Source organism: Oreochromis niloticus, linkage group LG14 (genome assembly GCF_001858045.2).
Source record: "Oreochromis niloticus isolate F11D_XX linkage group LG14, O_niloticus_UMD_NMBU, whole genome shotgun sequence".
Classification (NCBI taxonomy): Eukaryota; Metazoa; Chordata; class Actinopteri; order Cichliformes; family Cichlidae; genus Oreochromis; species Oreochromis niloticus.
The window spans coordinates 25,607,312-25,629,885 of NC_031979.2; the positions used below are offsets into that span (position 1 = coordinate 25,607,312).

At 39.0% G+C, this 22,574-nt stretch overlaps 2 protein-coding genes across 2 annotated transcripts; both read left to right on the forward strand.

Annotated features, from left to right (window-relative positions):
* The first annotated feature begins 1,430 nt into the window (after positions 1–1,430).
* On the forward strand, positions 1,431–5,477 carry LOC109204974 (extracellular calcium-sensing receptor). The gene is made up of 9 exons (XM_019367239.1): positions 1,431–1,570; positions 1,847–2,141; positions 2,297–2,383; positions 2,598–2,867; positions 3,076–3,282; positions 3,372–3,647; positions 4,033–4,260; positions 4,357–4,480; positions 4,567–5,477. Exons 1-9 carry the CDS (start codon positions 1,461–1,463, stop codon positions 5,475–5,477), a joined length of 2,508 nt encoding a protein of 835 aa, XP_019222784.1. The 5' UTR covers positions 1,431–1,460.
* Positions 5,478–14,255: 8,778 nt separating this feature from the next.
* On the forward strand, positions 14,256–18,330 carry LOC109204973 (extracellular calcium-sensing receptor-like). Its single transcript, XM_019367238.1, has 9 exons — positions 14,256–14,395; positions 14,696–14,990; positions 15,172–15,258; positions 15,475–15,744; positions 15,953–16,159; positions 16,250–16,525; positions 16,886–17,113; positions 17,210–17,333; positions 17,420–18,330. Exons 1-9 carry the CDS (start codon positions 14,286–14,288, stop codon positions 18,328–18,330), a joined length of 2,508 nt encoding a protein of 835 aa, XP_019222783.1. The 5' UTR covers positions 14,256–14,285.
* The last annotated feature ends 4,244 nt before the right edge of the window (positions 18,331–22,574 follow it).

Genomic DNA, 22,574 nt, shown 5'->3' on the forward strand with positions numbered 1-22,574 from the left:
TTTATCTTCTTACTCTTCTTATATTTATTGTTAGTTTACTTGCACTGCTGTAACTGGAGCCTCGTCGTCTCGTCTCTCTATATACTGTACTGTATGTTGCGGGGATGACAATAAAGTTTACTTTGACTTCAGCAGCAAGCAGGCGCACCAAGGGCTCTCGCACTTGCATGTAGAAATTCTAAAAAACATCGGTGCAAATTATAAGTCTGTATCATAATGTCTGGTGTTTTCGTGTTTGTTGGTTTGTTTTTATTTAGTTTTATTTTGCGAGTCGGTTATCAGATGCTGCTCCAGCCAGCCAGAGGATCCCCCGCCGCCGCGCCCTCTCCTCCCTGTGGGGAGGGCGGGGCGCCCTTACTCCCAGCAAATGGGTGATAGAAACCCGATCGGTGCCTATGCCATTCCCAATATGCGCTGGCTGATGTCGGGGCAGCATGAGTACGAGCAATTTTTTTTAAAATTTTTGCCGATACCCGTGATGCCGCCCCCCACCACGATGCCATCCCGGGAAACCGCCCGTGTAGCCCGTTTCAAAAACCGCTACTGTCCACTATGATGGCCTCAGGATTTCATCTTTACTTTTTGCAGATGATGTGGTACTGTTTGCTTAATCAGGTGGTGACTTCCAACTTGCATTGGAGTGGTTTGCGGCCAAGTGTGAGAATCAGCACCCCCAAGTCAGAGACCATAGTTCTCAGCCAGAAAAGGTGGAATGCCAACTCCATCTGCAACAAATTACAACCCGAATTGGAGGAATTTAAATGTCTTAGGGTCTTGTTCACGAGTTTGGGGAAAGTGGAGCATGAGATTCACTGACGGATTTGGGAAACATGTGCAGTGATACAGTCACTGTACAGTCTGAGCTAAGTTTTTAATTTGCAGGTCAATTTAGATTACAACTTAGATTTAGATTACAGCTATTCAACTGTGGCCACGAACTCTGGGTAGTGATCAAATAAGTAAGTTGTTGTCCCTCTCTTTTAACTCAAATATGGACTGAAGCTCTTTAATATGATGCTGTTGAGACATTCCACATGAACTTTGCTGTACATGAATTATGATATGTTATTTTTGCTATTCTTCTTTTGTGTCACTTGATATGTACACAGAAACACCTGTTAGTCTGACAATTCTTCAGTGAGTTATTACTGATGACAAATTTACTCAGAGTGTTCCCTGAGTTTGCCTGGACACAAAGCAATCTCAAATGAAAAGTATACTCCGCCTTCTTCCCTGATGGGTGGTGTGCAAGATTAAACAACACAGCAAGTCAATAAAAGGGAATGGCAAACAATAAAACCTAATGACTCATCTCAACAATTCAGAAAGCTGTCATGTGCTCATCTTTGCGAAACAATTTAGTCGTGGTTGTTTTGCTGTGTTCCTGTGTTTCTTCAACTCTATCCACTCTTCAGGTTTCTTTGTCCTGTCAGCTGCAGGGACAGTTTCATCTAAATGAGATGCACAAAACTGGAGATGTGATTCTGGGTGGACTGTTTCAAGTCCATTTCTTTTCAAGTGTTCCTGATCTGTCTTTTACCTCGCAGCCACAACAGCCGACTTGCCATAGGTAACAAAGACAGGGAAACAGAATGAAAAAAACAGAATAAGAAAACCGTCAAACTTGGTGCCAGTATAAATATGTATTTTGTATCTCAAATAACTACACCATGCATCTTCTTTTTCATTTTTTCCCCCTTAATATATGTCTTTAATTGTTATTCAGTTTCCTTAATTGTTTATAATATTTCTGCTTTTGCAACATTTTCAAAAGGCACTTGTTTCCTTGTAATTTAAAACCTGTGTTGTATTATATATATTAGTAATTCAAATTTTCTTGTCTTAGCGTGTATGTCCTAGGTTTTAAGTCGGCACAGACCATGGCATTTGCTATTGATGAGATCAACAGAAACTCAAACCTGCTACCAAATGTGACTCTGGGATACACTCTTTATGATAACTGCCTTGAACTTGGAATTGGATTCCGTGGAGCATTGTCATTAGCCAGTGGTCAAGAGGATCAAATTGTAGTAGATGATACATGTGTTGGAAATCCTCCAGTCGTAGGGATTGTGGGTGATCCGACCTCTACAAATTCTATTGCAATCTCCAACGTCTTAGGCTTGTACAGAGTACCGATGGTAAGTTTTCTGCTTGACCATGTAACAGTTTTCTTGGATTACGTTGATTTAATTAAAAAATATAAACCCATTTTATGAAAAAAATGAAAGTAATAATGCAGTCATGATGACAAAGTTAAGATAGCTCTACAATATACAGTCTGTATCTTTCACAGGTGAGTTATTTTGCCACATGTTCCTGCCTGAGTGACCGTCAAAAGTATCCATCCTTCTTTAGAACGATCCCAAGTGATGCTTTCCAGGTAAAAATTTTCATCAAAATTAAAATTGAAACACAAAAATATGTTTCAATATCTGTGTAAAAGAAAAACAAAGAAAGAAATAATAATATACTTAGTTTTGAGAATTATCCTCTATTTCGTTTATGTATTGTGTCAAAGAATAAAGCTAAATTGCAATTATATTTAAAGATTTTTTCTTTTCAATGCACTTACACTTTAATCTGTATTCACTTAGGTACGTGCAATGATCCAGATTCTAAAGCATTTCGGCTGGACTTGGGCAGGTCTGCTTGTCACTGATGATGATTATGGACTTCATGCAGCCAGATTCTTTCAGTCTGAGCTGAGTGTGTCTGGTGAAGGTTGCCTGGCCTACACTGAGGTTTTACCCTGGGACAAAGACACAGAAGAACTCCGGAGGATTGTTGATGTGATGAAAACCTCTACAGCTCGAGTTGTCATTGTCTTTGAACATCCCAGTCGCATGATACACCTTATGGATGAGGTTTCGCTTTAAAACACTTTAATGATTACTAGTTACAGAGGTCTTCATAATTATATTGTGTAAAACACATATTAAGTATCATTGTGAGTACAGAAATCAGTACAAAAATGTAATGATTCAGAATTAATTTTATAGATCAAAAACTGTTTCAGTAAAGAAGTTGGAGGTTTAATATTACTTCATAGATTTGGTCTAATTTAATTCACAGGTAGTAAGGCAAAATGTGACAGCCCTACAGTGGATAGCCAGCGAGGCCTGGACAGAATCTGCTGTGCTCCAAACACCTCAATATATGCCATACCTGGGTGGTACACTGGGTATCACCATTCGTCAAGGAGAAATACCAGGGCTCAGGGAATTCCTGTTGCAAATACGTCCTGATCTACATCACAACACTAGCTACGGAAATAGCTTGGTGAGAGTTGAACACTTTTACTGTGTGTGTGTGTCACAACAGTTATATATTTTCATAATGTGTAACAAACATTTTTCAATATATTTCAGGTGAATCAGTTTTGGGAATTTACATTTCAGTGCAGGTTTGCTCCAGCTCCAGCAGGCTGGCTGGAAGGTGGAGGTGCACTATGCACTGGACAGGAAGATCTGGGAAATGTGGACAATGAGTACTTGGACATTTCAAACCTGAGGCCTGAGTATAATGTGTACAAAGCCGTTTATGCACTGGCATATTCCCTTGATGACATGCTGCGGTGCAAGCCAGGAAGAGGGCCTTTCAGTGGGAACAGCTGTGCCTCTTTGCAGTCACTGGAGCCTTGGCAGGTGTGGTATCATTGTACACTCCACCTTTGAACTCATTGTTTTTTGCATGCTTTCAGAATTTCTGAAAAGGGATTTGCCATACTCGTGAGCAAAAGTAGTTAAGGTATTTTAGTCATGGAGGTCATTAACTTCTATACAGGATTATTAGTAATGTGCCTTGGTTGATTGAGACTTAGATAAAAATGACTTTATATATGTAAGAACCATAGATATAATATTATATTTGATTACTGAATTGAAAAATTGCCACTGTTTGCACTGTAAAGTTACTGGAGCCATGGCAGATGTGATATCATTTTACACTCCATCTATGAATAAATCATTTGTTCTATAATTAGTTTTGGAGCAAAAAGTAATTTACTTATTATACATTTCTTTTAAACAGCTTGTTTATTACATGGAAAGAGTGAACTTCACCACTCCATTTGGCGATCAAGTGTCATTTGATGACAATGGTGATGTGATACCAATTTATGATGTTATTAACGCGTTGTGGCTCCCTGATGGAAGTACTAAAATTCAGAAAGTGGGTGAGGTTAAAAGGACAGCTTTAAAAGGTGAAGAACTCATACTTGATGAAGGCAAAATCTTCTGGAACTTTGAATCCAAAAAGGTTAGATATGTTTTTATTTGACAAGTACCTTTTTTGACATTTACAGTATATAGAATTGTAGCAGGCAATAAATATTTATTTTTTTATGTCCAATAGCCACCTCGATCAGTATGCAGTGAGAGCTGTCCTCCTGGTACCCACATGGTGAGAAGGAAGAGAGAGCCCGAATGCTGCTTTGACTGCATCCCTTGTTCTGAGGGAAAGATCACTAACAAGAGCAGTAGGTCTTTGTCTTTCTGTATGACATATTTGATTTAATTTCTGTGAAATATAGGATGCATTTCACCATCAACCCCTCTTTGTCAGACTCCTTGGAGTGCACCAGTTGTCCAGAGGACTTTTGGTCAAACCCACAGCGTGACCACTGTGTTCTTAAGAAGACAGAGTTTCTCTCCTACCATGACCCTTTGGGTATTTGTTTGACAGCAATCTCCTTACTGGGAACATTTATATGTGCTGTTGTTCTGGGGATCTTTATCTACCATCGCACAACACCTATAGTACGTGCCAACAATTCAGAACTTAGTTTCCAGCTATTGTTGTCACTTAAGTTGTGTTTCCTGTGTTCACTTTTGTTCATTGGACGACCCAGGATGTGGACATGCCAACTCAGGCATGCAGCATTTGGGATCAGCTTTGTGCTGTGTGTCTCATGCATCCTGGTAAAAACCATGGTTGTGCTGGCTGTGTTCAAAGCCTCCAAGCCAGGAGGGGGAGCCAGTCTGAAGTGGTTTGGTGCTATGCAGCAGAGAGGAACAGTTCTGTTTCTTACAGCTATTCAGGCAGCCATCTGTACTACCTGGCTTGTCTCTTCCTCTCCAACTCCACATAAGAACACCCAATACCACAATGACAAGATAGTGTATGAGTGTGCCGTTGGGTCCACTGTTTGTTTTGCAGTGTTATTGGGCTATATTGGCATGCTGGCTTTCCTCAGTTTTCTAATTGCATTCCTGGTGAGGAATCTCCCTGATAGTTTTAATGAGGCCAAGCTCATCACATTCAGCATGCTGATCTTCTGTGCTGTGTGGGTGGCCTTTGTTCCTGCTTATATCAGCTCACCAGGAAATCTTGCAGATGCAGTAGAGGTATTTGCCATTCTTGCTTCAAGTTTTGGACTCTTGATCACACTGTTTGGACCCAAATGTTACATAATCCTGTTGAGACCAGAGATGAACACAAAGAAAGCTGTTATGGGTCGTGGAATTGTTCCATAAAATTTTCAGTTCAATTAAAAAAATGTTGGGTTTCTTTTATTTGGACTCTATTGACCAAAAATTAAATAAACAATTAAAATGAACAAATGTTAAATATTAAAGACAGTTATTTAGTCATTTTTGTTGTTGTTCTTTTAAAATGCAGTTTACATACAAAACAACCAGACTTTTCAAAGATAAACATTGACTTTTTTACACTCCACTCTAAAATTTAACCTATTATGAAAACTAAATGTAATCTAAATTATTTTAATAAACTACGGTTTCATCTTGAATTCATTTAGCAGTTCTAATCTATATTCTTGTATATTTGGTCTGTCTTGAACTGATCGTGATCAAAACCATGCTGATCATTTCAAGAAAACAACTCAGGCAGGACTCAAATACTGGTCTCAACTTTCAAACTTCAGTGCAGTTTGTTTCCATTTCAAAATCTGCTACAATTAGAACTTAGCTGTAGTGACAATTCCAGGCTCCCAGACACACAAGGCTCTCCAAGTAATGCAAGATGGCAACTCTATGCTCTCCACTTAGGTGCTTTTCTTTTTCGTTTTTACACTTTTTCTTTTTCTTTAGTTTTTCTTACTGTAAAGCCAAATTTACCTACAGTCATCTGGAATTATGCAACATTGGATACAACAGCTAGATCCCCATTGCCAGTGATTATCAGAGGATGCACAACATCCCCCTGGAGACAGTGAGAAAATTCGGTGCTCTGTGGATTCTTATTGGGTCTGCCAAGAAATGCAGGTGGCGGAAGGAACGCAAGCAAAAGCAGGAGTGCCGGTCGGGCCTGCTAGCTCCGCTAAAGAAGCAGCCTTTCAAACTACTGCTCCTGAGCACCTTTCCTGACCAACGCACGGTCAATTGTCAAAAAAATAGACGACCTGAACCTACTTCTCACTGCACAGCCACTTGTACGCAACTGTTGTGTCCTGGTTGTCACAGAGACATGGCTACGAGTGGGAATTCCCGTAGTTTCGATGCTATCAGGTCACACAATGCACCAACACAAGGCAGCGACAGAAAGACTACAGCGGCGAAAAGCAGAGGAGGAGGTTTGTGCATTTACACACATAACAACTGGTGCACAAACACTAAGATCATCACCACAGTCTGCTCCCCGGACATTGAGGCAATGTCTGTCATGTGCAAACCCTTCTACTTGCCCAGAGAACTGCCTGCAGTGCTAATAACAGCCAGTGTTGCCAACTCCTCAGTGAGGAAAATCGCTATTGGCTGTCCTAAAAGTCGCTAGAAGTCGCTAAATGACATCATCGCCTAATTTGCATAATTGGTCATGCTAATGTAATTGTAACCTAAGTTGTTGGAGAGAGAAATAAGATCGTGGAAGAGCCATAAAGTGAGTAAATAAACGTACTAAATGCATTTAGAATTTATTTACAACTACAAATTAAATTTCTTTTAGCAGTTATTGTTTTTTAATGTCACAATTCCAACCTTGCTCCTTTATCCGGGCCTGGACCGGCAAAAGTGACCCGAAATTGGCACTCTGGTGGAGTTACTTTGTGTGTGAGATAGTGTGTTTCAGGGGCGATTCTAGGATCCTAGCTTTGGGGGTGCTGAGCACCCAGAGAGCTGCCCAGCCAGGCAAGATAAACTTTACTCGTCACGATGAGACTTCTTCCCTGTCTCTCTCATTCCCAGCATCTTTAAATGTCTCCAGTTGTCCCGAGTTCTCTATGACTGTCTCCTTGGTGCATTTAAACCCCTGTTCCTCCCTGTCCTCGTCGTCTGTTGTCCTCGTCTCCGTTATCAGTCATCATAATTTTACCATCTCTGTGCAAGTCTGCAAATTTCTTTCTTAAATCATATGATTCTTAAATTCATCAAGTCTCTCTGTGCCTGGGTCCTCGTCTCAAAACATGACATTATTGTTTTGTACATTTTAACACAATTTAATCCCCACATTTGTGAAAGAAAAGCAAAACACTGTTTTGAAAAGTCTGTAACAAAACCATCAAATCAAAGATAAAGGTTATTTAAATGCTGCAAAAGAAGATTGGATTGGAATAAAAAAAATACATATCCTAACCTTAATTACTGGGGGAGAATAATGAATGATGCTCATAGTGAGTAAAAAGTAAACTGAGTGCATTTTTTGGACAGAGATTCACTTTTAACGTGTATGTATAATATAATACAGATACATAAAAAAACACTCCCAAAACAGAATAAATTATTACAAATAAAAATCTTTACTGAAGATACTAATTTTACTAATTTAATAATACTAATTTTGTGTTGTAATATTTATGGGGTTCATGCTTTCATAGTGGTGCTTGGGAGACTTGACATTTTTATCAGGTGGTACACACTGTAAAAAGTTTGAGAAACACTGATAAGTGTGCTTTTGGAAAATATTTAAAGCTGCAGTACAGAATCTTTGAAACAAGCTTAAAACATTTTTAGAATATAAACAGAGCACTCTGCTTCTCTTTACAGCTCCTCACTCCACCAGGGCACCGTTTGGCATGTTCTGATTCAGTGCGCAAATGTGGTGCATGTACTGCGGCAGGCATACAGACAACTGGACGGTCCAAAGGTTGCCCTACCTATTACTGGCTGAGGTTTTAGTAGAGTTGTGGCTGAACCACATAAAAATATATCATTAATTTTAATCTCCCCAATCAATTATAATGTTATGTTGGAATGTTGTTAAAGAGGGTCAAAAATGTTTCAACCCAGTTTGTTTAGCAGATTCTGTATAGCAGCTTTAATATAGGGAGAACACAACTCCCAGATTGTATGAGTAAAATCAGGGTTTTTCTCTTTGTCAGTTTAACAGTTTCAGTTTTGCCTGTCACTATTCCCTGTCTGTTTTCTTACCTGGTTCTTCCTGACCTTTCTCCTCATGTTCCCCTCTTTCCTCTCTCCCTCTTTGGACTGACAATCATACACAAATAGATTGTATTCAATTAGATGAAAAATTACATTAATATGAAAAAATACTATTAAGATCATTAACAAAAAGTCCTCTCTCAGTTTACTTTCAACCAAAAGGAAAATAACCAAACCACATGAACATCTAATAAAAGATATAAATTTTGAAACACTGATCCAACGTTATTCTTGATTGACGGATCATAAACAGGCTATATACATTTCAATGGGAGCAACAGGACGGTCAAATGTCGCTGATTTAACTACAGAGCAGGACGGATTGTAGGTAGGGTAGCAAACATCGCCGGAAAACAAGTTTTCAACACTGCAGGTTACCTGGGTGTAATGTTTTTCAGCTAAAAAGAAACATGGTATGACTCCTGCCTAACTATATAAAAAGTAACTGAAGGTTAAATGCAGCTAATATGTCCTGTTTTAAGCCAGGCACTTACACCTCCGCTCCGCTGCGTCTCAGCCACCATAGCTCTGGCAGCAACGGAGCTAGAGGGGAGAGGCGAGCTGGAACAAACCATTTTGGGGGGGGGTTCTATACTTTTGTTGTTAAAATGTTATGTCTCAACCAAGCACTGTGTGGTTTTTATATTTTTAGCAGTGTGTCACACAAACAGCAAATATTGTCAAAAAAAAGTAAGAAATCTTTGGGGGTGCTTTGATTCAGCACCCCCACAAATGGGCTAAAATCGCCCCTGGTGTGTTTATAAGTAGTTTCAAACCTTGTGATCCACAAAACAGCATAACAGTAAAAGAAGAACTGACTGCGTTACAGTCAGTGCGGGAGCAGCGGCTTTGCTCTGTTCCCCTCCCCCACCTGAGTACCTCTCTCTGCTCATCGTCCTGGCATACACACCACTCAGGAAAAGAACAAAGCCCACCATAAGAAGCATTAGCACATTTTCTGAGGAAGCTCTTGCTCAATTGCAGGACTCTTTTGCCCTCACAGAGTGAAGTGTCTTTGAACATGATGGCCTAGAGACTCACACATCCACAGTGCTGGGTTACGTCACGCACTGCATGGACACTAGTGATGGGATTTCCGGCTCTTTTCAGAGAACCGGCTCTTTCGGCTCGACTCACTAAAAAGAGCCGGTTCTTTCGGCTCCGAACCGGCTCTTCAGGTTGTTTTGTTGCTTTAATTAATTTATTATTAACAACAATATGAAATTATGCACAAAAGGAATTACTAATGTAAAAAAAAGTGGTTTTATTTATATATGTTTATATATAAATATATGCGGTGGCCCCTAGAAACAAAGCACGTACAAACTCCAAAACACATTGCTAACGTTAACTGAACTTCCAAAACAGAACTACCTACATCACTTAAATTACACAGTTGAAAGCATATGTGTATTGTTTTTGTATTTATACACAAGCACTCAGATATATTCAAATAATTAAAAAAAATATTCATTTACCTGTTACTACCACACACCAAATCCAGTCGTTGGTACTTCCTGGCTTGTTTAGCCAATAGGTAACAAAAACTCAACACTGCGCCCAGCATTCTGGAGCACTTCTGTTGTGTTTTGTATGTCCTTCGGAGTTTTTACCCGTTTTGGAGTTTTTACGTGCTTCAGGGTTTGTACGTGCTTCGGAGTTCGTACGTGTTTTGGAGTTTGTACGTGCTTTGTCTCTAGGGGCCACCGTAATTATACTTTTATTTATTCACTCCACATAAAATGTTTTAAATAAATCATATAATACAAAAACCAACTATTCACATTTCAACTTTTAACTATTGAAATTTTAAGCTTTTTCCTTCTAAACAAATTTAAAGTGAAACAACACAAAACACTGCAAACCACAACACAATTAAATATAAATTAAAATATGAAAACAAAAAGAAGATGCATATTCTCTGTCATATGGGCCTGCATGAATAAACTTTCTGAATCCTTTATCATCCGCAACTGAAAATAGTTGTGGATGATTACTATACCTTTCTAATGTAACGTTGTTTTCCCTGGCTCTCTTTCTCTCCTGCTCTGTTCCTGTGCTACTGCGAGTGTAACTACAGCCCCTCTGCCCAACGCAAAGCACAAGGCTCGCGTGCGGAGTGAAGCGGAAAAAAAGTGCGAGAGAGAGGGTGAGAGAAAGAAAAAAAACCAATGGCTCCCAATAAAGAGCCGGCTCGCGTCGTTCACTTCAAAGAACCGGCTCTAAGAGCCGTTTCGTTCGCAACCGACACATCACTAATGGACACTGTCACCATGGACAAGGTCTACCCCAACTGTAAACCCTGGATGACAAGTAAGGTTCAGGCATTGTTAAAGGCACGCAACTCGCCATACAGCAGAGCAAGAGCAGACCTTAAAAAAGGCATCAGATACATGTTGAGTGAGAAAAGTGACTGAAAAGGAATTACTCAATGCATCATGGGAACCCCCCAGCAGTCTACACCTATTGCAGCATAACTAAGGGAGGATTCAGGGTCCCCTGATCCAGCCTTAACTATATGCTTCAGAAAAAAGGAAAGTTTTAAGCCTAATCTTAAAAGTAGAGATAGTATCTGTCTCCCGAATCCAAAGTGGAAGCTGGTTCCACAGAAGAGGGGCCTGACAACCGAAGGCTCTGCCTCCCATTCTATTTTTAAATACTCTAGGAACAACAAGTAAGCCTGCAGGGAGTATTCTGAAAAAATTTGGATGCTCAAGCCTGACAAAAACAGGTGGATAGAGTGTTGATTTCTTCTTGATTATATTTTGATTAGATCCCTTATTTGGTTAAAGAAGGAATAACTATCACCAAAAGCACATGCATTAAACTCTGTCACAGGATTGTCTTACGTTACCACAAATGACTGAAAGATTTATTAGGCTGTGTTTTGAGTTTTGTTCAAAAAAGAATGACTTCATACAGGAAAAAAAATATATCACATATGCAGGACACCTTAAACTAGGTTTTTTTTTTAATTAAGCAGTAAGGCAGAACAAAATCAGGGCTGTATCAAGACACGAGGACTAAACCCCAATTCAACCAGACCCAGAACTGATCCGGAATTAAAACAGGACTACAACAGTTCAAAATCAGGACTACTTAGGACTTAACCAAGACAGATAGATGATAGTAGCACTAAAAATCATCATAGACCTCCACTACACTTATTTTTTAATTCTACCAAAGTACACTATTTAGATTCAGAAAAGTTATATAATTATTTAGCCTTGTTGTGCAAACAAGCCTGCATAACTTAATAAATATAGAATTTGAAAAGTAATAAATAGTATCTAAAAAGTAAGACTAGGTACTAGATACATGTTCTGATGAGTTTTGGCAAACAACCATTTGACTAACATGTCTGTCGCACCTGGCTCTTGTTCCATCTCTGTTCTGTCCTCATTCTCCTCTCCATCTCCCTCTCTGTTCCTCTCTCTCCCTCTTTGTGCTGACAATCAAGCCAAACACCAACATCATCAAATATACAGTTGAAACCAGATATTTACATACTCTAAATGTTTATATATTTTTTTTAGAAATAAACATTTATTTGTTAAAAAATTGTTATATTTAAGAGTAAAAAGTGAAATTGTCTGTACTTCTTAATTGCAAATGGCACCAAATTGTATTCAAAATTGAGCCACACTTATGGAGGTCCAAAATTCTTTTCCTGGTGTTTTGGTTGACATCTCTTGATTTTCCCATGTCAAAGAAACAGGCTCTGTGTTTTGGGGGTGCCTTATATGCATCCACAGGTGTGCCACCAATTTACTCACATGGACTCTACTAACCTATCAGAAGCTTCTTAAGCTCAGAATGGAATCATCTGGGGTTTTCTTATTAATTAACAATAAACTTTGTGTGTATGTACTCCTAAATTTGATGAAAGTGATTACAATAGACAGCTCTCTCTCTCTTTCTTCTGACATTTAACTAATTCAAAATATATTTCAATATTTATTTATCTAAAACAAAACAAGTTTACTCTAAATTGATGTTTAACAGTAAAAAAAATGTTTTTATGTTTTCTCCCTAAAGTGTATGTAAATATCTGGTTTCAACTGTGAATATACTGCTGTGTATTGAAATTCCTCTTGTTTTCCATACAAATATACCGAACAACATACAAAGCATAATATATAAAATATCATTTACCTGAGTTTTTTCTTTGAAAGAAGCCCCTTATGTCCATTGTTGTATATCAGTACATAACTGAAACCGATTTAGAGTGCTTTATTTAGCCGTGGAGGGTAACAACTGAAAATATGAAATAAACACAAATGTAAGCTAAGACTTTCTAAAAAAAAAGCAGGATTGTTGTTTCCATTTTCATTAAGCTATTTGTTGATTCACTCGAAGAGCAAGTAACGTAATATGTGTCAAGTGATCAGTTTGATATCAATCTTTTATGATACACCGTTATATTTACATTATTTGTACAGTATGAATGATTTGCTTTGGTACCTGGTCAAACGTAAACTCTCCTCTGTCTGCCTGGCTGCACTTCTCCAACAGCAAACTCGCAGGCAGCAGCTTCTCCCCCCTCACTCACATGAGTAAGTGCTGTGCTCAGTCGCCTAGTGCCTGAGCTAGGATCATACCAAAATTAGGGGGAATTTAGGACTCTGCGCTATGTGCTTCGAATATTGTGTATAGTTTTTGTTTTATACAGTTGTCAGTCAGGCAAATAAATTACACTCCAAGAGACCCCGGGCTTCTGCAAAAATGACCCGGGCTTCTGCCCAGAAAAGTACCCCCCCCGCTCCACCGGTGGTTGGCTCCAACTCTCCCGAACACTATGTCGACAGAGACAGCGAGACCAAGACGAGACCAAGACCACGGAAAAGTAGTCTCGAGACCGGTCTCAAGACATCCAACTCTATCTGTTAGTTGAACCTCTGATTCAGGAGGAATAATGAGGTTTTCATCCAGGCTGTGAAACTGGACAAGCTCTTTATCCTCTCAAGGATGTTTGAGAAAGTGGGCAAGTGTGGACAGAATATCTTGGTCTGTCCAGACTGGTGGATGTTCTCCACTATGATGGCCTCAGGATTTCATCTTTACTTTTTGCAGATGATGTGGTACTGTTTGCTTAATCAGGTGGTGACTTCCAACTTGCATTGGAGTGGTTTGCGGCCAAGTGTGAGAATCAGCACCCCCAAGTCAGAGACCATAGTTCTCAGCTGGAAAAGGTGGAATGCCAACTCCATCTGGGACAAATTACTACCCCAACTGGAGGAATTTAAATGTCTTAGGGTCTTGTTCACGAGTTTGGGGAAAGTGGAGCATGAGATTCACTGACGGATTTGGGAAACAAGTGCAGTGATACAGTCACTGTACAGTCTGAGCTAAGTTTTTAATTTACAGGTCAATTTAGATTACAACTTAGATTTAGATTACTACTATTCAACTGTGGCCACGAACTCTGGGTAGTGATCAAATAAGTAAGTTGTTGTCCCTCTCTTTTAACTCAAACATGGACTGGAGTTTTTAATATGATGCCATTGAGACATTCCACATGAACTTTGCTGTACATGAATTATGATATGTTATTTTTGCTATTCTTGTTTTGTGTCACTTGATATGCACACAGAAACACCTGTTAGTCTGACAATTCTTCAGTGAGTTATTACTGATGACTAATTTACTCACAGAGTGTTCCCTGAGTTTGCCTGGATACAAAGCAATCTCAAATGAAAAATATACTCCTCCTTCTCCCCTAATGGGTGGTGTGCAAGATTAAACAACACAGTAAGTCAATAAAAGGGAATGGCAAACAATAAAACCTAATGACTGATCTCAACAATTCAGAAAGCTGTCATGTGCTCATCTTTGCAAAACATTTTTGTCTTGGTTGTTTTGCTGTGTTCCTGTGTTTCTTCAACTCTATCCACTCCTCAGTTTTCTTTGTCCTGTCAGCTGCAGGGACAGTTTCATCTAAATGAGATGCACAAAACTGGAGATGTGATTCTGGGTGGACTGTTTCAAGTCCATTTCTTTTCAAGTGTTCCTGATCTGTCTTTTACCTCGCAGCCACAACAGCCGACTTGCCATAGGTAACAAAGACAGGGAAACAGAATGAAAAACACAGAATAAGAAAACCGTCAAACTTGGTGCCAGTATAAATATGTATTTTATATCTGAAATAACTACACAATGCATCTTCTTTTTCATTTTATTTCCTTTGACATATGTCTTTAATTGTTATTCAGCTTCTCTGATTGTTTATAATATTTCCGCTTTTGCAACATTTTCAAAAGGCACTCGTGTACATATATATATATATATATATATATATATATATATATATATACATATACATATATATATTAGTAATTAAATTCTTCTTGTCTTAGTATGTATGTCCTAGGTTTTAAGTCCGCACAAACCATGGCGTTTGCTATTGATGAGATCAACAGAAACTCAAACCTGCTACCAAATGTGACTCTGGGATATACTCTGTATGATAGCTGCCTTGAACTTGGAATTGGATTCCGTGGAGCATTGTCATTAGCCAGTGGTCAAGAGGATCAAATTGTAGTAGATGATACATGTGTTGGAAATCCTCCAGTCGTAGGGATTGTGGGTGATCCGTCCTCTACAAATTGTATTGCAATCTCCAACGTTTTAGGCTTGTACAGAGTACCTATGGTAAGTTTTCTGCTTGACTATGTAACAGTTTTCTTGGATTACGTTAATTTAATTAAAAAAACTATAAACCCATATTTTGAAAAAAAGAAAAGAAAAAGAAAGTAATAATGCAGTCATGATGACAAAGTTAAGATATCTCTACATGGATAGCTCCCGAATATACAGTCTGTATCTTTCACAGGTGAGTTATTTTGCCACATGTTCCTGCCTGAGTGACCGTCAAAAGTATCCATCCTTCTTTAGAACGATCCCAAGTGATGCTTTCCAGGTGAAAATTTGTCATCAAAAAAAGTCTGTTTCAATATCTGTGCAAAAGAAGAAAACACAAGAATATGAAAATATTAGAAATAATAATATAATTAGTTTTGAGAATTATCCTCTATTTCATTTATGTATTGTGTCAAAGAATAAAGCTAAATTGCAATTATATTTAAAGTTTTTGCTTCTTTATAATGCACTTACACTTTAATCTGTATTCACTTAGGTACGTGCAATGATCCATATTCTAAAGCATTTCAGCTGGACTTGGGCAGGTCTGCTTGTCACTGATGATGATTATGGGCTTCATGCAGCCAGATTCTTTCAGTCTGAGCTGAGTGTGTCTGGTGAATGTTGCCTGGCCTACACTGAGGTTTTACCCTGGGACAAAGACACAGAAGAACTCCGGAGGATTGTTGATGTGATTAAAACCTCTACAGCTCGAGTTGTCATTGTCTTTGAACATCCTAGTCGCATGATACACCTTATGGATGAGGTTTCGCTTTAAAACACTTTAATGATTACTAGTTACAGAGTTCTTCATAATTAAATTGTGTAAAACACGTATTACGTATCATTGTGAATACAGAAATCAGTACAAAAATGTAATGATTCAGAATTCATTTTAAAGATCAAAAACTGTTTCAGTAAAGAAGTTGGAGGTTCAATATTACTTCATAGATTTGGTATAATTTAATTCACAGGTAGTAAGGCAAAATGTGGCAGGCCTACAGTGGATAGCCAGCGAGGCCTGGACAGAATCTGCTGTGCTCCAAACACCTCACTATATGCCATACCTGGGTGGTACACTGGGTATCACCATTCGTCAAGGAGAAATACCAGGGCTCAGGGAATTCCTGTTGCAAATACGTCCTGATCTACATCACAACAGTAGCTACGGAAATAGCTTGGTGAGAGTTGAACACTTTTACTGTGTGTGTGTGTGTCACAACAGTTATATATTTTATAATGTGTAACAAACATTTTTCAAAATATTTCAGGTGAATCAGTTTTGGGAATTTACATTTCAGTGCAGGTTTGCTCCAGCTCCAGCAGGCTGGCTGGAAGGTGGAGGTGCACTATGCACTGGACAGGAAGATCTAGGAAATGTGGGCACTGAGTACTTGGACATTTCCAACCTGCGGCCTGAGTATAATGTGTACAAAGCTGTTTATGCACTGGCATATTCCCTTGATGACATGCTGCGGTGCAAGCCAGGAAGAGGGCCTTTCAGTGGGAACAGCTGTGCCTCTTTGCAGTCACTGGAGCCTTGGCAGGTGTGGTATCATTGTTTTTGCTTGCTTTCAGAATTTCTGAAAAGGGATTTGCCATACTTCTGAGCAAAAGTAGTTAAGGTATTTAAGTCATGGAGGTCATTAACTTCTATACAGGATTATTAGTAATGTGCCTTTGTTGATTGAGACTTAGATAAAATTGACTTTATATATGTAGGTACCATAGATATAATATTATATTTGATTACTGAACTGAAAAATTGCCACTGTTTGCACTGTAAAGTTACTGGAGCCATGGCAGATGTGATATCATTTTATACTCCACCTATGAATAAATCATTCGTTCTATAATTAGTTTCGGAGCAAAAAGTAATTTACTTCTTATACATTCCTTTTAAACAGCTTGTTTATTACATGGAAAGAGTGAACTTCACCACTCCATTTGGTGATCAAGTGTCATTTGACGAGAATGGTGATGTGGTACCAATTTATGATGTTATTAACGCGTTGTGGCTCCCTGATGGAAGTACTAAAATTCAGAAAGTGGGTGAGGTTAAAAGGACAGCTTTAAAAGGTGAAGAACTCATACTTGATGAAGGCAAAATCTTCTGGAACTTTGAATCCAAAAAGGTTAGACATGTTTTTATTTGACAAGTACCTTTTTTGACATTTACAGTATATAGAATTGTAGCAGGCAATAAATATTTATTTTTTTATGTCCAATAGCCACCTCGATCAGTATGCAGTGAGAGTTGTCCTCCTGGTACCCACATGGTGAGAAGGAAGAGAGAACCCGAATGCTGTTTTGACTGCATCCCTTGTTCTGAGGGAAAGATCACTAACAAGAGCAGTAGGTCTTTGTCTTTGTGTATGACATATTTGATTTAATTTCTGTGAAAAATAGGATGCATTTCAACATCAACCCCTTTTTGTCAGACTCCTTGGAGTGCACCAGTTGTCCAGAGGATTTTTGGTCAAACCCACAGCGTGACCACTGTGTTCCTAAGAAGACAGAGTTTCTTTCCTATCATGACCCTTTGGGTATTTGTTTGACAACAACCTCCTTACTGGGAACATTTATATGTGTTGTTGTCCTGGGGATCTTTGTCTACCATCGCACAACACCTATAGTACGTGCCAACAATTCAGAACTTAGTTTCCAGCTATTGTTGTCACTTAAGTTGTGTTTCCTGTGTTCACTTTTGTTCATTGGACGACCCAGGATGTGGACATGCCAACTCAGGCACGCAGCATTTGGCATCAGCTTTGTGCTTTGTGTCTCATGCATCCTGGTAAAAACCATGGTTGTTCTGGCTGTGTTCAAAGCCTCCAAGCCAGGAGGGGGAACCAGTCTGAAGTGGTTTGGTGCTATGCAGCAGAGAGGAACAGTTCTGTTTCTTACATCTATTCAGGCAGCCATCTGTACTACCTGGCTTGTCTCTTCCTCTCCAACTCCACATAAAAACACCCAATACCACAATGACAAGATAGTGTATGAGTGTGCCGTTGGGTCCACTGTTGGTTTTGCAGTGTTATTGGGCTATATTGGTGTGCTGGCTGTCCTCAGTTTTTTAATTGCATTCCTGGTGAGGAATCTCCCTGATAGTTTTAATGAGGCCAAGCTCATCACATTCAGCATGCTGATCTTCTGTGCTGTGTGGGTGGCCTTTGTTCCTGCTTATGTCAGTTCACCAGGAAATCTTGCAGATGCAGTAGAGGTATTTGCCATTCTTGCTTCAAGTTTTGGACTCTTGATCACACTGTTTGGACCCAAATGTTACATAATCCTGTTGAGACCAGAGATGAACACGAAGAAAGCTGTTATGGGTCGTGGCATTGTGTCATAAAATTTTCAGTTTATGTCAAAATTATTATTATTATTTTGCACAGTTTAGGCCAAAAATTAAATAAACAAATACAATTAACAAATGCTACATATTAAAGACAGTTATTTAGTCGGTTTTTTTTGTTGCTGTTCTTTTAAAATGCATTTTAAATACAAAACAACCAGACTTTTCAAAGCGAAGCATTGACTTTGTTTGAGGTCCTTAGGGATTAGTAAAGCGCTATACAAATACAGGCCATTTACCATTTAATTGTGTGTTTTCTATAACTGTGAGATACTTGCTGCTGCCTATCTTGGCCAGGTCTCCCTTGAAAAAGAGGTTTTTAATCTCAGTGGGATCTTCCTGGTTAAATAAAGGTTTTTTAAAAAAAACGGACATTTGCAGGTAAAAGAAGCATATTACATCATTACCTGAAAAAATATTTTTTATATAATATTGTTATGAGTATATATTTCAGAGATAACATTAAATGGTCTAAATAGCTTAGCTTAGCTTAGCTCGTGACTGACTTGCTAGGAGCATGGCCTAGCAAGTCAGGCATGCTAACTGTGAATATAGCTAGCAGGTGATTCAACAAAGAGTGTACATCTGAAGATTACAGTAAATTTTGAACTGAATATAAAAGGAGGCATTATCTAAATGTTTTTAATTAAATGGACTAAATATATAAGCTACACAAACACCACTGTGAATTGTAACAGGAACTGATACAGGAAGTGATTCTATACTACAGAGAGAGCCAACATCAATGGCAGAATTTCTAGGCATGGCCAAGTGGTGGAAAATCACCTCTTTGGTGGTTGCCGGCTTTCATCTCTACTATTTGCAGGTTGCACTTTGAAATTTGTTAGGATTTATTTTAGTGGCCTGGAAAGTAGGCCCAGGAACCAACTAACGTTTAAAGGGTAGAATAGCAGATAAGAACCTCAAATAACTGTATTTTAATACTCATACAAACATTATACCTTTACTTTTAAAAATGACCAAAAAACGGAGTGGCCCCTATAATTAACTTTAAATGCATAAACATATTTTACTTAAGCAATTTATCAGGGACAAGCAAAAAGCTCAATCAGATGATAACAACTGTATAATCAAATTATTTTAAAATTAAACATTTTTGAAAAAAGTAAAAATTCTAAAAACCTTTTGCTAATGGTACTTCCAGTTTTGATGAGGTTTTAGTCGAGGACAGAGGGAACACATCAGCTGTAGATGAATTCTTCTAGCCATACAGGATGAAATCCTTTTGAGGAGGTAGAAAGGTCCCAAGACTTCCTCCACGTTCCAGTCCTGCATGTCAGCAATGAGCAGAGCAAATCTAAAAAAATATTAAATCCTATTTGTGATCCACAGTTGGTTGGAAAAAGAAGATTAAATCCTACACTAAAGAGTACTTACATACACACCAAAATTATTTCATTGTAATGATTATACTCTTATTCAATTTTATTGATTCTTGATTGGATCCCTTATTTGGGTGAAGCAGGAATTGCTATCAGCAAAACCACATGCATTAAACCAGGCACGTCCAAAGTCCGGCCTGTGGGCCAAATGTGTTCAAATTCCCAGTGGCCTGCAGCCTCTGTCATAACATCAGTAATATGCGGCTGTCAGCACTGTTGACCACAGTATAGAATACACACGTACAATAACCCGCCACTTCCAAGATGAGTGGAAATCGTTGTATTTTGTCACTGAAATACGAAACAACTGTGTCTGCGTAATCTGCCAAGAGACTGTGGCTGTTTTCAAGGAATTCAATATTAAGAGGCACTACCAGACGAAACATGCTATCTACGACAAGCTAACTGGGAAAGAATGTGGTGAAAAATTGAAGCAACTCGAAGCTGTTTTAACGGCACAGCAGCACTTTTTCACAAGAGTCACATGAAAATGCCACAAAGGCAAGCTGGTTGCCAAGCACTGCAAACCTTTTTCTGATAGTGAATTCATTAAAGACTGCGTGATGAAAATGGTGGAGAACATTTGTCCTGAGAAGAAGCAAGAGTTTGTCAATGTTTGCCTGGCTCGTAACCGGTGATGGGAATAACGGCGTAACAAGGAACGGTGTTACTTTTTTCTGTAACAAGTAATTAAGTGTGCCTATGCCAAGAGGCACACTTATTACTATTCGTCAGATTTATCCTACTTATTATTATTCTCCATCTTCCGCCTAAATTTCGGCGCGTAACTCGCCCCACAGTTTTGAGACAAGGTTCACATATGTTACCTCATTTTGTGCGGCTGGATCTGGAATGGTGTGCTATGACTTTTGGTGTTTATGACTTTTATAGTTTTTTAAATATTAATATTTTAGTGAAAATTTTCCCACGCTTCTCTGCCGCACAGTTTTGAGACAAGGGATACATATGTTATATCATTTTCTGCGGCTGGAGCTGGATTAGTATGGTATGACTTTTGGTGTTCATGACTTTTATAGTTTTTTAAATATTTAGATTTTAGTGGAAATTTAGGCCAATTCATCTTTTGGCGCCATAGAAACAGACTTCATTTGTGGTGTGTTGGCTCTCTCTAGTGGTATACCCGGAGTAGTACAGCCAAAAAGGTGTATGCTTGGGGGGAAACTCCATATCCCACAATTCATAGCACGCCTCTACAGAGTAAACAATGGCAGCCACCACTTCGTTTTATATGTCTTTTATTAGTATTTCTAGGTCACAAAATAAACTTTTAAGATATTTTCAGGCGAGAATGTAGGTGTGTAAACTTCAAATATCTGCTCGTTTTATCAAGACATCCCATAGTAGCGACAGTTCTCTTATGTGTTGCTGATAGCCGGCTAGCTAGCTAGCGCCGCTAGCGACTATTCGTGAAAAAGCACCCAGGCTTGGCTTATAGTGACGCGGCTGAAACTCGTTTCAACACCCAATCGCTCGCCAACAGTCTGTGTTTTAGCTGGACTTATTTTTCGTTTATATGGGCCGATGATGCTGGAAACCGAAGGCAGGAGCGTGAGGTGAACTGAATTTCAGGTAAGAAGTTATGAACTGCACTCTATTTGGGTCAGATATAAACCGAGTTTAGGTGTAGTTTATTTTCGTTGTGCTGACTTTTTACAATCATACTGCGTGCTAGCTAGCATGACGGGAGTTTCTATATAGCTGTGTGCACGCTAAGTTACTGACGTTGTACTTTATTTTATTCATAAGGGTTAGTTCGTAGAGTTGCCGTACAAACGGAATCGTCCCACATTCAGAGAAAATATTACTTTTTAATTTTATTCTGTCATAACGGAGCCTCCCCTGTCATTCTCTCGCCTGTTGCAACTTCAATCATGAAACTGATCAATGATCGGCTTTTCGCTCTTGTTTATCGCACTAAACAACAGCAGCACATTTGAGCTTGATCAGCTGTTGTTAGAATTCATTTGATTTTAATTTCTAGTATCAGCTGATGTTTGATGGAGCCACAGCTGAAAAAAGGGCTGGTCCAAACCAGGAGATGTCCTTACTGAATCATCAGAGCTGAACTGGTGATGGAGAAACAGGTTTACAGTTTAGGTGACATGAATGAGTTGAAGGGAAGTTATGAACTGTTTCTGAGAGACAAATAAAGACCAAGCTCCTTTTATGTGTAGCTGACAGCTGGTAACTGCAGGGGCGGATCTAGCAAAGCTTTTGCCAGGGGGCCAGGTAGGGCATTAACAGAGAAAGGTGGACACAAAGATATACTTTTCTTTCTTACTCTCATATAAAATATTTAGCTTTTATTAAATAGTTATCTGAATCTTACAACCAAAGTTTGTATAATAATACACAAGATTGGCTGTAGACCATTGTTCATCATTCAGAACACTGTGTAAAAATAACAAAAAACAAAAAGTGAATGCAAAAGTGCATAAATATTTATTTTACGTGTTTGATGTGTGTGGCGTGGCGTGGTCTGCAGTGCCGCTGCAGGGGAGGTGGACCCACCTGAGCGGCATCTGCAATCACGCCTCTCGGGCGTAGTCTGTGCTCTCTCGGCTGTTTTTTGGGTGTGTGTCGGGCTGTGAGTTGAAAAGGTACAGCCGGCTGTGTGGGTAAACCAACCATGTGTGAAAAGTGGTCCATAACGTAATGCTTCAAAGCGTGTTCATGCAAATATTGTCGGATCTGCCGTGGTACAATGGGACTTCTGCTCATGAACCTGTGTGCACAGCGTCTGCAAATTGGCTCTGTACGAAGTAACTTCATCTTTACACAAAACTGTAAGCTGTCATCTGTGAAGCGTGAGCGGTG

Bases quoted from the DNA above. Each gene is read 5' to 3' on its own strand.
- LOC109204974 (XM_019367239.1), top strand. From the start codon at position 1,461: ATGCACAAAACTGGAGATGTGATTCTGGGTGGACTGTTTCAAGTCCAT. The intron at 1,571-1,846 runs GTAACAAAGACA...TTCTTGTCTTAG, and splicing joins CAACAGCCGACTTGCCATAG to CGTGTATGTCCTAGGTTTTA. The intron at 3,648-4,032 runs GTGTGGTATCAT...TCTTTTAAACAG, and splicing joins AGTCACTGGAGCCTTGGCAG to CTTGTTTATTACATGGAAAG.
- LOC109204973 (XM_019367238.1), top strand. From the start codon at position 14,286: ATGCACAAAACTGGAGATGTGATTCTGGGTGGACTGTTTCAAGTCCAT. The intron at 15,259-15,474 runs GTGAAAATTTGT...GTATTCACTTAG, and splicing joins TCCCAAGTGATGCTTTCCAG to GTACGTGCAATGATCCATAT. The intron at 16,160-16,249 runs GTGAGAGTTGAA...AAAATATTTCAG, and splicing joins GTAGCTACGGAAATAGCTTG to GTGAATCAGTTTTGGGAATT.